General features: G+C 41.5%; 1 protein-coding gene across 1 annotated transcript; it reads left to right on the top strand.

The window, feature by feature from the left end:
• Positions 1 to 10,260: 10,260 nt before the first annotated feature.
• LOC135558600 (cytochrome P450 7A1-like) lies at positions 10,261 to 14,345 on the top strand. The gene is made up of 6 exons (XM_064992522.1): positions 10,261 to 10,504; positions 11,211 to 11,451; positions 11,579 to 12,183; positions 12,806 to 12,936; positions 13,072 to 13,250; positions 13,367 to 14,345. Exons 1-6 carry the CDS (start codon positions 10,422 to 10,424, stop codon positions 13,664 to 13,666), a joined length of 1,539 nt encoding a protein of 512 aa, XP_064848594.1. The 5' UTR covers positions 10,261 to 10,421; the 3' UTR covers positions 13,667 to 14,345.
• The last annotated feature ends 1,009 nt before the right edge of the window (positions 14,346 to 15,354 follow it).

The raw sequence follows: 15,354 nt of genomic DNA on the forward strand, positions 1-15,354 counted from the left end.
AATTAGGAGGCCTGCGTCTTGTGACCGTAGCGTACGTGTAGGTATGTACGGCAGGACCAAATCAGAGAGATAGGTAGGAGCAAGCCCATGTAATGCTTTGTAGGTTAGCAGTAAAACCTTGAAATCAGCCCTTGCTTTGACAAGAAGCCAGTGTAGGGAGGCTAGCACTGGAGTAATATGATAATTTTTTTGGGTTCTAGTCAGGATTCTAGCAGCCGTATTTAGCACTAACTGAAGTTTATTTAGTGCTTTATCCGGGTAGCCGGAAAGTAGAGCATTGCAGTAGTCTAACCTAGAAGTGACAAAAGCATGTATTAATTTTTCTGCATCATTTTTGGACAGAAGGTTTCTGATTTTTGCAATGTTACGTAGATGGAAAAAAGCTGTCCTTGAAATGGTCTTGATATGTTCTTCAAAAGAGAGATCAGGGTCCAGAGTAACGCCGAGGTCCTTCACAGTTTTATTTGAGACGACTGTACAACCATTAAGATTAATTGTCAGATTCAACAGAAGATCTCTTTGTTTCTTGGGACCTAGAACAAGCATCTCTGTTTTGTCCGAGTTTAAAAGTAGAAAGTTTGCAGCCATCCACTTCCTTATGTCTGAAACACATGCTTCTAGCAAGTGGAGTGGGTCTCAGGTTTTTGGGATAGTGGTGTTGATGTGGAGTGGGTCTAGGGTTTTTGGGATAATGGTGTTGATGTGAGCCATTACCAGCCTTTCAAAGCACTTCATGGCTACGGACGTGAGTGCTACGGGTCAATAGTCATTTAGGTAGGTTGCCTTTGTGTTCTTGGGCACAGGGACTATGGTGGTCTGCTTGAAGCATGTTGTTATTACAGACTCAATCAGGGACATGTTGAAAATGTCAGTGAAGACACCTGCCAGTTGGTCAGCACATGCCCGGAGCACACGTCCTGGCAATCCGTCTTGCCCCGCAGCCTTGTGTATGTTGACCTGTTTAAAGGTCTTACTCACGTCGGCTACAGAGAGCGTGATCACACAGTCATCAGGAACAGCTGATGCTTTCATGTATGCCTCAGTGTTGCTTGCCTCGAAGCGAGCATAGAAGTGATTTAGCTCGTCTGGTGGGCTCGTGTCACTGGGCAGCTCGCGGCTGTGCTTCCCTTTGTAGTCTGTAATAGTTTCCAACCCTGCCACATCCGTCGAGCGTCGGAGCCGGTGTAGCATTATTCGATCTTAGCCCTGTATTGACGCTTTGCCTGTTTGATGGTTCGTCGCAGGGCATAGCAGGATTTCTTGTAAGCTTCCGGGTTAGAGTCCTGCACCTTGAAAGCGGCAGCTCTACCCTTTAGCTCAGTGCGGATGTTGCCTGTAATCCATGGCTTCTGGTTGGGGTATTACGTAAAGTCACTGTGGGGACGACGTCCTCAATGCACTTATTGATAAAGCCAGTGACTGATGTGGTGTATTCCTCAATGTCATCGGAGGGATCCCGGAACATGTTCCAGTCTGTGAAAGCAAAGCAGTCCTGTAATTTAGCATCTGCTTCATCTGACCATTTTTTTATAGACTGAGTCACTGGTGCTTCCTGCTTTAATTTTTGCTTGTAAGCAGGAGGATTAGGAGGATAGAGTTGTGATTGGATTTACCAAATAGAGGGCAAGGGAGAGCTTTGTACGCGCCTCTGTGTGTGGAGTACAGGTGATCTAGAATTGTTTTTCCTCTGTGTCACGCCCTGGTCGAAATATATTATGTTTATTCTTCATTTATTCGGTCAGGCCAGGGTGTGACATGGGTTATTGTGGTGTGTTTTTGTCTTGGGGTTTTGTGGGATGTCTTGCGTTAGTCTATGGCTGCCTGAGGCGGTTCTCAATCAGAGTCAGGTGATTATCGTTGTCTCTGATTGGGAACCATATTTAGGCAGCCATATTCTTTGTGTGTTTCGTGGGTGATTGTACTTAGTGTCCTTGTTCCTGTCTCTGTGTTAGTTTACACTAGTATAGGCTGTTTCGGTTTTCGTTACGTTCATTACGTTCTTTGTTTTGTAGTATTTGTATTGATTCGTGTTTACGTTCGTTCATTAAACATGGATCGCAATCTACACGCTGCATTTTGGTCCGACTCTCCTTCACCGCATGAAAACCGTTACACTCTGGTTGCACAGTTAACATGTTGATAGAGATTTGGTAGAACTGATTTAAGTTTCCCTGCATGAAAGTCTCCGGCCACTAGGAGCGCCGCCTCTGGGTGAGTGGTTTCCTGTTTGCTTATTTCCTTATTCAGCTGACTGAGTGCTGACCCAATGTGTTCTCCAATCTCATCAAATTTTTGAGAAAAAGGTTCAGTGCCGTTATCCACACAAGGGGAGGGTGCAGGTGTACTGAAAACAAGGGTGCCAATCATTTTCACCCCTCTCTTTTTGAGAAAAAAATATTACTTGTTAAAGAAAATCTCTTTCTCTGAGAAATTCTATTTTTTGCTCAACTTTATCAAGGGCGTCAATAATTTCAGTTATGACTGTACTTACAGTACTTACTAACTTAGTTCAAATAAGTAGTCTCTCATGTTGTTATCAAGTAATTTCCTAACAAATATTAGGTACTGTACATACCAGCTACAGGACTAGTAATGATTTACTGTAAACTCTAACTTCAATATGAAGTATCCACATCAATACTGTCTCAAATCATCCTTCTCTAGTAAAACAAAATACAATATAATACCACTGAAATATTCCCCTCAAGGGTAATGAAGAGGTAATCTCCAGTCACTCTTCTCAGTTACTAGGCCCATAGTGGTGTGTATTGTTCCATAACAGCCCCCTTGGCTGCTTGCTTATCTCTGTGACTGTTGATCGGGGCGTAGAGTGCAGAGGGTTATCTCCCTCCATCCAACCAGCAGCCAGAACCAAAGTTCCCAGCAGCCCGACAAGGGACACATCATATCGAACTGCTGAATCAGTAATCAGAAAGCTAATAAGCTTCTAGCAATTTGGAAATTGTACCTAGTTGTCTGAGGATCTTGATTAACAGACATAATACATTTTCTGCCTTGAGGGTTTTTGTTCCATTGATCGGGGTGGAGGTTGTTGAACGTGTGCTTCGTCACTCTTCTTGGAAACTGTTGTTGGATCAGACTCATGTTGGGTCCAGGGTAATATGTCTACCAGTTGACACAGTTACAGTACAAAGATTTTGGATTGACACTGGTTCCCCCTAAATCTATCAATCAAATGTATTTTATAAAGTCATTTTTATATCAGCAGTTGTCACAAAGTGCTTTACAGATACCCAGCCTAAACCCCCAAAGAGCAAGCAATGAAAAGGCAGACGCAAAAACTCACAAGGTAGGAACCTAGGAAGAAACCTAGAGAGGAACCAGGCTCCGAAGGGTGGCCAGTCCTCTAATCTCTGCAACCTTGTAAATAGAAATGGACCTCAGATCTAGCCATATTTTAATTCCGAAGTAGCATTTATTGGTACCAGAAATATCAATAGTACTTGGCCTTGAACATAGGTTTCATTTGGGTTCTTATCAGCCTCAGAAGAGAAAAATCTATATCCCATTCAGGGTTATCGTGTTGTCAAACAGGTGAGGCCAAGGACGAGACATTACCTTGCTACCATGACAGTGCTATTGCTTACAGGTCTACACAGATATGGTGGACAGAGTAGAGCATTATGGGTAAGAAAAGAGGGGCAAAGCAGCTGATAGAATGTTTAATGTCAAGGTGGTAGAATTCTCCCTATAATGTAAATAATTGAAAGGAAGGAGACGTAGCCCTTTCCTGCAGTCAAATGACCTAGTAACCTCATGGGTAGAGTGGTATTCATATTTTTCATAATTTCATAATTAATAAACTTCATTTTTTAAAAGCCAGCGAAAATCCGTTGTTTCTATATCAACAGGTTCTGTTCTATTTCAGTCCTCTGTGATGTATATAAAGTGTAATGTTGTGATGCAAACTCAAAATGTAATACATTTCTACTCTGTATCTGACATGGTACAGGTGTCTTCTTTTTTAAGCCCATAACATGTATGTGAGGTGTATACTTTTGTTTCAAAGTAAATTTGTTTTTAGACTACCAAGAAACACTGTGTGATCGTGATTTAGCTCACGACAGCAAAAGGTTAATAACATACAGCACAATATCTTAGAATTGTACACATAAATCATTGAAACTGATTAAAAGAAACTGGCAGCAGATTATTATTTTCATGACATGCTCTGCTACTTTATCAATCATACATAGAAAATATTTGATGTATACACTATATTAATTATACATTTAAATTAACATTTAGTGTTGTGATTCATTTTTCATTGTTAGGTCTGTGATGCTCACTGTTCCAGACATATTTCTAGTTAGCTCAGTTACCAGACAAGATATTTTTTGTAGATTTCTTAGGTATAATACATTTTTTTTAATTGACTTCTGCTTCAGACTTGTTTGCATAATTAGCCTAAAGGTCAAGCTAATGCCCTGCCAAGGAAGTGTTAATAACTCCAACTAGTGAAGTTTCCTTCTCTTATCACCACAGCAGTTCGCTCATTTCACCATAAGCAACGTCATACACAGTCAGATTTAAGTGCCATTCACAGATAAGATCTTCTGTCAATGGGATACTGGTTTAAACTGGACATGAAAGTGTTATCCCAAGTTGATATTAAAAAAATATTTGGTATTTTGGGTATGCGGAAATAGAAAGTTTGATAGTATGTGAAAGTTTGAAAATGGAGTGTGCTTCAAATGCTTTCAAATGATTGTATATTTGTATAAATCACATTGGTTATAGTTTATTGATAGTTTATTAATGCTTATTTGTAGAAGTTATTGTAAAGTCTCAAAGACATACATCTTGTGATATTTTATGACATCTTCAACATGCCCCCATTTTTAAAGCCAAACAATTGAAAACTATTTTGACTCTACACAATACCATATCAATGTAAAAATTGCACAGTTATGCAACAGAGTAGTGCATATAAATGCATTATTGCCACATAAATTGTGGCACTTCCACATTTCCATTACTGATGTCATCATCTGACATTCTAATCACTAGAAGACACCCTTAGCAGAGCAACATACAGCAGTTAGTCCCCTGTAGGAATCGAAACCACACAACACTTTGTGACTATGCAATACCAACTGAGCCACACTAGATCTGATCATCTGGTCTAGACATCCCGTCAAAAGGGCCTGCTTTAGCCAAAAACTCTTTGTCAGCAGACGATATACAACGCACTCTCAAACCTCATAGGATCATTAACAGGATTCACAACCATAAGCCAAACCAGTCAGGGAAACATGACACATCAGTGATTCTGTAAAAGGACTCCCACATCAGCAGCATGGTTCTCTGAACAACATTCGTTGCTCTTGCATTCCCCCCAACTGCATTATCCATTTTGTTTTCATGATACATTAGGGGATAGCTCAAATAAAGAAATGCTGTTGACTGTAAATGATATAAGAGCTATCAGCCGCACAGCCAGCCACTGTCTACCACACCCATGATACAGGCGTAACCTTCTATCCAGGAGTGACCTGTGTGACGGTGGATGGATTAAGGTTACTACAGTCTAAACTCAAAGGGCAGGCTGGAAGGGGAGTGGTGTTGCAGTGTCACCACATCACTGGTCACAAGGGGCTTTTGGTTAACAACTCTTTTGTTGTACCTCTGAAGTTATTTAAAGAAAGAAGTTAGTTACAAAAAGGAAGAAAGAAAGAAGCTGAAAACTAAACAAAGGGTTTGATATGATTTTGTTTAAACACCAGGACAGAATTTGTCATGGATTTATCTGATTTACTGATTTGAATATCTTTTTTTTTGCATTTAATAAGGAACGCTTTCAAAGTTTCACATATAAAGTTTACCACTACAATTTTGAAAGAATCCTCTTACCCGAAAGACGACAAGTGATAAAATGCAACGAATAAACGAGACCTTAACCTTGAAACTATGAGTTGACATGACGCCAGGGATAAAGACAAAACCAGCAAGTCTTTTCAATTAATCGTTTTTCAGTCAGTTGTGGGGGTTTTTATTCGAAAAATGTATAAATGAATATCTTCAAGTTAAATCATAAACGTGCACATGCCATCACAGGTGTTGCAATGTTCCATCCTGTCCACATCTTCACCTCTTCGCTGGGTTAATTTAAACTTTGCCTCTTTAATTAATGATTCTCATTATTTAATGTCCAACTGTCAGCTGTCTGCTGTGCATGTGATGAATGCCTATGTGCTACATTTGGTGAGATGGGAAGAAAATGGGTAGGTAGTCAGGCAAACATGTAGGAAAATAGATGAAAATCTTAGTTACTTATTTTTATCAGAGCTTCATCATGTGGTTAGGAGAATATAGGGCAAATGTATCTGAGTAAAAAATGTATGTGTAAAGATGCAACAATCCTGCTTACAAGTTCAAAATTGTTTATTTAGATCCTGAAAATGCACACACCATATTCCCATTAACAATTATAGCCATTCTCTGTGGAAAGTAAAGATGAATTCATGTTGAGAAAGCAAACCAAATGGAACTCAAAAGAGTTCTACATTGAACTAAAAAGGATCAAATCAAATCAAATGTTATTGGTCATATACACTTATATAGCAGATGTTATTGGGGTCTAGCGAAATGCTTGTGTAAGAAATAACAAACAAAAAATCTAAACACTGCTATGTTGCTTAGGAGCTAGAAGCAGAGCTGCCATGTCTGTTAACGTCATCATCTACAGTCTCTGGAACCAAAACGGGTTCTCCTTTGGGGACAGCCGAAGAACCCTTTTGGATTTTTTTTTTTTAGGGCAGGTGTCTCTCAGTGTGACCCCAACATAACCTTTGCTGATGAAATATCACGTATTGTTCATCTACAAGAAGGTTCACATAACATGACACCCATTGTTCAAGTATGTGTGTCTGACTCACACTAATGTGATAGAACTTAGTCACTTGTCCAAAGTTCTACAGCTGCACCATCGCGAGCATTGGTTGCATCACCGCCTGGTATGGCAACTGCTCGGCCTCCAACCACAAGGCACTACATAGGGTTGTGCGTACGGCCCAGTACATCACTGGGGCACAGCTTCCTGCCACCCAGGACCCTTATACCAGGCGGTGTCAGAGAAAGGCGCTAAAATTTGTCAAAGACTCCAGCCACCCTAGTCATAGACTTTTCTCTCTGCTACCGCACGGCAAGCGGTACCGGAGCGCCAAGTCAAGGTCCAAGAGGCTTCTAAACAGCTTCTACCCACAAGCCATAAGACTCCCAGACTATGGCCCCCCCCACACTTTTACACCACTGCTACTCTCTGTTGTTAACATCTATGCATAGTCACTTTAATAACTCTACCTACGTGTACATATTACCTCAATTACCTCGATTAACTGTTGCCCCTGCACATTGACTCTGTATCAGTACCCCCCTGTATATAGTCTCGCTATTATTATTTTACTGCTGTTCTTTAATTACTTGTTACTTTTATTTCTTATTCTAATTCATATTAATTAATTAATTACTTTTTTAACTGCATTGTTGGCTAGGGGCTCGTAAGTTAGCATTTCACTGTAAGGTCTACACCTGTTGTATTCGGCGCATGTGACTAATACAATTTGATTTGATTTATAGCAAAACAATCCTGTGGAGAGGCTCTTTCCAAAAATCTTCCATCATCCATAATACATTTTAATGTTCTGTCCTGAGGGTTCATGGAAGAGTTCATGGAAGAGTTCATGGATGAGTTCATGGGGAAATTAATTGTTCAAGATAATTATCTCTTGAGCACGAACAAATGTATTGTTTTGATATTTATGTTGTAAGAGCAACTGAAATACAGAACCTCACATTCTCCAACTAGTTACTGGTCTCAACAATTTGTCAGAACAGGTCACAACAAGCATACACACACATTCACTCACAAACACGAGAGCGAGACCGAGACAGACTCACGTTCAGTGCATTTGGAAAGTATTCAGATCCCTTGACTTTTTCCACTTTTTGTTATGTTACAGCCTTGTTCTAAAATGTACTAAATAATACATTTTCCTCATCAATCTACACATAATAACCCATAATGACAAAGCAAAAACAGGTTTTAAAAATATTAAAAATGTAAAACAGAAATAGCTTATTTGCATAAGTATTCAGACCCTTTGCTATGAGACTCGAAATTGAGCTCAGGTGCATCCTGTTTTCACTGATCATCCTTGAGATGTTTCTACAACTTTTTAGGAGTCCACCTGTGGTAAATTCAATTGATTGGACATGATTTGGAAAGGCACAAACCTGTCTATATAAAGTTCCACAGTTGACAGTGCATGTCAGAGCAAAAACCAAGCCATGAGGTCGAAGGAATTGTCCGTAGTTCCGGATTATGATTGTGTCGAGGCAGAGATCTTGGGAAGGGTACCAAAAAATGTCTGCAGCATTGAAGGTCCCCAAGAACACAGTGGCCTCCATCCTTCTTACATGGAAGAAATTTGGAACCACCAAGAATCTTCCGAGAGCTGGCCTCCTGACAAAACTGAACAATCGGTGGAGAAGGGCCTTGTTCAGGGAGGTGACCAAGAACCCGATGGTCACTCTGACAGAGCTCCAGAGTTCCTCTGCAGCACTCCACCAATCAGGCCTTTATGGTTGAGTGGCCAGACTGAAGCCACTCCTCAATAAAAGGCAATTGACAGCCCACTTTAAGTTTGCCAAAAGGCACCTAAAGGACTCTCAGACCATGAGAAACAAGATTCTGTGGTCAGATGAAACCAAAATTGAACTCTTTGGCCTGAATGCCAAGCGTCATGTCTGGAGGAAACCTGGCACCATCCCAGTGGTGAAGCATGGTGGTGGCAGGATCATGCTGTGGGATGTTTACAGAGTCAGGGAATGGAAGACTAGTCAGGATTGAGGGAAAGATGAACGGAGCAACATACAAAGAGATCCTTGATGAAAACCTGCTCCAGACCGCTCAGGAACTCATACTGGGGTGAAGTCCACCTTCCAGCAGGACAATGACCCTAAGCACACAGCCAAGACAATGCAGGAGTGGCTTCGGGACAAGTCTCTGAATGTCCTTGAGTGGCCCAGCCAGATCCCAGACTTGAACCCGATCAAACATCTTTGGAGAGACCTGATAATAGCTGTATAGTGACGCTCCCCATCCAACCTAACAGAGCTAAAAAGGATCTGCAGAGAAGAATGGGAGATACACACACTTGGCTAATACAAGTGTGCCAAGCTTGTAGAGTCATACCTGTAACGATTTTGTTCCTCTTCTGACGAGGAGTAGGAAGGATCAGACCAATGCGCAGCGTGGTAAGTGTTCGTGTTATTTCTTAGGAACAGAAACACTAAACAAAATAACAAAGAGAGTGAAACAAAAATGAAACAGTCCTGTAAGGTGCAGCAACACAAAACAGAAAACAACTACCCACAACCCATAGTGGGAAAACAGGCTGCCTAAGTATGGTTCTCAATCAGAGACAACGATAGACAGCTGCCTCTGATTGGGAACCAGATCAGGCCAAACACCTAGACATATAACACACAGAACAAAACATAGAATGCCCACCCCAACTCACGCCCTGACCAAACTAAAATAGAGACATAAAAAAGGAACTCAGGTCAGGACGTTACAATACCCAAGAAGACTTGAGGCTGTTTTCGATGCCAAAGGTGCTTCAACAAAGTACTGAGTAAAGGGTCTGAATACTTATGTAAATGTGATTTCATTTTGTATATATTTGCAAAGATTTCTAAAAACCTGTTTTTGCTTTGTCATTAAGGAGTATTGTGTGTAGATTGATGAGAGGTAATAAACTATTTAATGCATTTTAGATTAAGGCTGTAACATAACAAAATGTGGAAAATGTCAAGGGGTCTGATTACTTTCTGAATGCACTGTACACGCACACAAATGCACACAAAGACACACAAACACTTGTGCGTGCCCACACGCATTCACACACAGAGAGAGAGAGAGAAAGAAAGAGGGAGAGAGAGAGACACACACACATACACACAGAAGCGTCAAAGACCTTGAAAGCTATTTGCCAACCCAGTGGTGCTATCAGGTACAGTCCTTCAGGTAGTGTTGTCCATGGACTACAGTCAAGGCCATTGTACACACATACACTTCCATAGATTTCCTAGCGACATCTAGTGTAACAGGTTATACATGTAACAAAAACAGGAAGGCCGTGTCTTGGCTGCACCTGCAAATCATTCATCGCCACTGCTTTATTGCTTCATTTGTCATCCCGTGGCGTGTGTGGAGCACCATATAAATAGCTGCCTCAGACCTAAGGATGCCACGAACACAGTCTCCAGAACCTCTACTGTCAGCTAGCTGTGTTCTCTCTGCTAGGGAGTCTACACTGAACCTAACCATTGGACCTTTCTAAGGCAGCTTGTGATCTGGCATCCACCACTAGCCTTCTGGAGCATCTTTAGCAACCATGATTATCACCATATCTTTGATTTGGGCAGTGGTGATTGGTTTTTGCTGCTGTCTGTGGCTTGCTCTGGGGATCCGCAAGAGGTAAGCAGAGACACGTGCATTGTATAGTAAAATGCCTTTACATGTCAAATGTTAAAAGATAAGAAATCAGATGTGGAATGTAGACAATAACATAACGTAATGGAACTCATTGTAATAAAAGTAATGGAAGGATTTGAGAGATGTGGAATGTGGGTTATGTAGTTCTATTTCTTTTAAGAAAACTAAAGAGAAGCTGACTGAATTGTTTTCTTTCTTGGAGGTGTTATTTACGTCATCTGTCATTGCTCTTAAAACTCAGATTGTTTGAAAGTTTTGTTCACTTTGGCAGGTGCTTCATTTTTGTTGAGACTTTAGTGTTGTTCACATTTCAAAAAAGTCGGAGCTAATTCAACGTATTTGACATGTTGTACTTTAAAACCAGATGGTTATGTATAAGTAGTATTGTTATTCTTAGATTGCTGCAGTGTCATTGGGTTTCACTCGGCTGGATATGATTCATTACTTTCAATGTTATTTGAATTGACCTAGAAGTTTGAGTACATCTTGTTTTAGCACACACTTATTTATGCATTACTATGTCATTGTTTGGGTTACTTTATTGCTGTTTAAGTCAAGTGTTTTAACATCTCTTACTGTATGTCTAAACATTACCTTTGTGTTTCTTATGTACAGCTGTCTCTGTTGGCTTGCTTGGACATTGCTTTCTCGTTGTTATCATGTTACATGAGTGTTGTTGCTCTTCCAGACAACCAGGTGAGCCTCCGGTGGAGAATGGTTTGATCCCGTACCTCGGCTGTGCCCTCCAGTTTGGAGCCAACCCCCTGGAGTTTCTCCGGAGCCGACAGAAAAAATACGGCCACATCTTCACTTGCAAGATTGCTGGAAAATACTTTCACTTCCTGTGCGACCCTTTCTCCTACCACGCCGTCATCCGCCAAGGCAGGCATCTGGACTGGAAGAAGTTCCACTTCTCTACCTCGGTCAAGGTAAGGACAAACCTACCTATGAATTGTTGTTCAACTAAACATTTGGTGATATTGAGTTCATATATCTATGTCTGTCAATGCAGACTTTCAAGATTATAATTTTAAACCTCTCTCTGTCTCCCCCCAGGCGTTCGGCCATGACAGCATGGACCCCAGACACGGTTACACCACAGAGAACCTCCACCAGACCTTCTTGAAGACCCTGCAGGGCGAAGCCCTCCCCTCGCTCATCGAGACCATGATGGAGAACCTACAGTCAGTCATGCTGCAATCCGACACCCTCAGCCCCAGCAAGGACCGCTGGGACGTGGACGGCATCTTTGCCTTCTGCTACAAGGTCATGTTCGAGTCAGGCTACCTGACGCTCTTCGGCAAGGATCTGGGAAACAACAAGAATGCTGCTCGCCTGGAGGCCCAGAAGGCGTTGGTGCTTAACGCTCTAGAGAACTTCAAGGAGTTTGACAAGATCTTCCCGGCTCTGGTGGCCGGCTTGCCCATCCACGTGTTCAAGAGCGCCCACTCTGCCAGGGAGAACCTGGCTAAGACCATGCTGGCCGAGAACTTAAGCAAACGCCAGAACATATCAGACCTGATCTCATTGCGCATGCTTCTAAATGACACGCTGTCCACCTTCAATGACCTGAGCAAGGCCCGCACCCATGTGGCACTGCTCTGGGCCTCACAGGCCAACACACTGCCTGCTACTTTCTGGAGCCTGCTTTACATGATCAGGTATGTAGGGCTTCGTCTCATTCCCATCCTTAATGTCTCTTCTATAGACTTGTGTCGTGCGTTTGGCCAAGCTCACTCCATGTGAGACTAGTCAGGCCAGACTAGGTAGGCCAGAAAGTGTTACAAAGAGTGTAGTCTGTTAACCCAGAAGTAAAATATTGCGTAATGTGGTCAATTGCGTGAGTAACTTCTGTGTTCATACGTGTTGAACACCCCCACCGGCTTCACCCAATCCTGATGCATCCAAATAACAAGTTACAACAACAACAAAAAGCGGAACTAATGCTCCTCGGATCTCACGCATCTCATGCTGTGCTCATTGTGGTGGAGTTAAGGCCAGAGTAATGTCTTTTGTAACAGTCCTGTACAGTACATTTGTCATCTCAACAATGCTCTGACTGCGGCTTAGCACTGGCTCACAGTAACTCTTCGATAACAGAGGTGTCAAGAACCACTTATTAAATACAGTTGGAGAAACATAGCATTCCCTTTATGTCATAGAGCTACATAGAATGACCATATCCTCCTCTACCAAAGTGCATGTTGAGAATATTGTGATTAATCAAACTGTATAGTCTGAACTTGAAGGTTTTATTGACCCTATCTTGTCTTGTGTCTTCAGGAGTCCAGAGGCTATGAAGGCAGCCAATGAGGAGGTGAAAAAGATTCTGGAGAGTTCAGGTCAGTGTGTCGACCACAGCAAACCACAACTCACTCTCTCCCGGGAGGACCTGGACAACATGCCTGTAATAGGTAAGGGAAAGTTGCGATACACCTGGTGAAATAAAGCCAAAATGATTTAATAAATATTGTAACTAAATCATGTTTGATACCAAAGTCTGTCCATTCAATATGTGATTGTCAAAAGTAATGTCTTCTTGCCTACAGACAGCATCATTAAGGAGGCCATGCGTCTGTCAAGTGCGTCAATGAACGTCCGAGTGGCTAAAGAGGACTTCCTGCTTCACCTTGACAACCAGGAGTCGTACCGCATCCGCAAAGATGATGTCATTGCCCTCTACCCCCAGATGCTCCACTTTGACCCCGAAATTTACGAGGACCCCTTGGTGAGTGATGCTCAGGCTCTTTCTTTTAAAGGTGAAGGGGGTCTAGTATGAAGGCCTCTTAACTAGGGCCAGTTTTACTAGATTTTTCTAATACTCCTCTACCTGTCAATCCACAGACCTACAAATACGACAGATATTTGGATGACAGTGGCCAAGAAAAGACGACGTTCTACAGGGAGGGGCGCAAACTGCGGTACTATTACATGCCTTTCGGCTCTGGGGTGACCAAGTGCCCCGGGCGCTTCTTCGCAGTGCACGAGATCAAGCAGTTCCTAGCGCTCGTGCTCTCCTACTTCGACATGGAGCTCCTAGACTCAGCCGTTAAAGTGCCTCCTCTCGACCAGTCACGTGCAGGCCTGGGGATCCTGCAACCCACCTATGATATTGACTTTAGATATAAACTGAAAACTCAGTAAGACAGACTCCACTGATCTACTTTCTCCATAATGTGAATTGCATATATTGTATATTTAATAATTTAAGCCACAATGATCCCACTGGGCACACACTGGTTGAATCAACATTGTTTCCACATCATTTCAATGAAATTACGTGGAACCAACTTGGAATAGACATTGAATTGACGTCCGCACTCAGTGGGATTTAAATACACTGCGATGTATTGTTATAATGTATTTTTAAAGTTGATACAGAGAGGTTTTTGTTAGCCTCAGAAAGGTAGCATTGGCGAAAAGGCCATTTTAGGAAGAGTCCTGTTTCAAAAGTGACTTTGATGGAACTCCGTATAAATGTTATCAGTAATATTTACTGAATCTTCCACATAAGCATTATTACTGTATCACTATTGCCGACCGCAATCTTTGAACTGTGAAATCATTCAACTTTTCAGTTGTGCTTCTGTTTGTGACCTTCACAATCAGTAGTTGGTAATTGCCCCCTATTTACTGTGCTGTTGAATGACTCTTTTTGCGCTGATTGAATAGTGTAATGTACATTCTAGTATTCCCTATGCTGGGATAAAATAATTGTATTATCTGTATTAATGTTTACTGTGATATACCGTACAAAACAAGTATAAAAATGCATGTGATGTTTACTTTACAAAACCAGTATAAATGCAATACATTTCTACAATGGTGTATTGTGCCACTAATTTCTTAATTTACCATTCAGTCATCACTTTGATCACTACTCACGCAAACATACACAAAGAAAAGCCACACTCATGGTATAGGTCATTCAATAAACCTCTAATAAAGTCTCTCTCTCTCTTTCTCTCGCTCTCGCTCTCTCTCTCTCCCTCGGGGTCTGACAATCTGGATGGAAAATTACTGAGAATAATAGCAGGCGATATTGCCTGGAGGGAAGCTGAAGTCATTCCGCTACCCAAGAATAGTAAAGCCCCTTTAACTGGCTCAAATAGCCGACCAATCAGCCTGTTACCAACCCTTAGTAAACTTCTGGAAAAAATTGTGTTTGACCAGATACAATGCTCTTTCACAGTAAACAAATTGACAACAGACTTTCAGCACGCTTATAGGGAAGGACACTCAATAAGCACAGCACTTATACAAATGACTGATGATTGGCTGAGAGAAATTGATGATCAAATGATTGTGGGGACTGTCTTGTTAGACTTCAGTGCATCTTTTGACGTTATCGATCATAGTCTGCTTCTGGAAAAAAACGTATGTGTTATGGCTTCACACCACCTGCTATAATGTGGATAAAGAGTTACTTGTCTAACAGAACACATAGGGTGTTCTTTAATGGAAGCCTCTCAAATATAATCAAGGTAGAATCAGGAATTCCCCAGGGTAGCTGTTTAGGCCCCTTGCTTTTTTCAATTTTTACTAACGACATGCCACTGACTTTGAGTAAAGCCAGAGTGTTTATGTATGCGGATGACTCCACACTATACACATCAGCTACTACAGTGACTGAAATGACTGCAACACTCAACAAAGAGCTGGGTGGCAAGGAATAAGTTAGCCCAAAATATTTCTAAAACTAAAAGCATAATATTTGGGACAAAGCATTCACTAAACCCTAAACCTCAGCTACATCTTGTAATAAATAATGTGGAAATTGAGCAAGTTGAGATGACTAAATTGCTTGGAGTAACCCTAGATTGTAAACTGTC

This window comes from Oncorhynchus masou, chromosome 17 (assembly GCF_036934945.1).
Source record: "Oncorhynchus masou masou isolate Uvic2021 chromosome 17, UVic_Omas_1.1, whole genome shotgun sequence".
Taxonomy (NCBI): domain Eukaryota; kingdom Metazoa; phylum Chordata; class Actinopteri; order Salmoniformes; family Salmonidae; genus Oncorhynchus; species Oncorhynchus masou.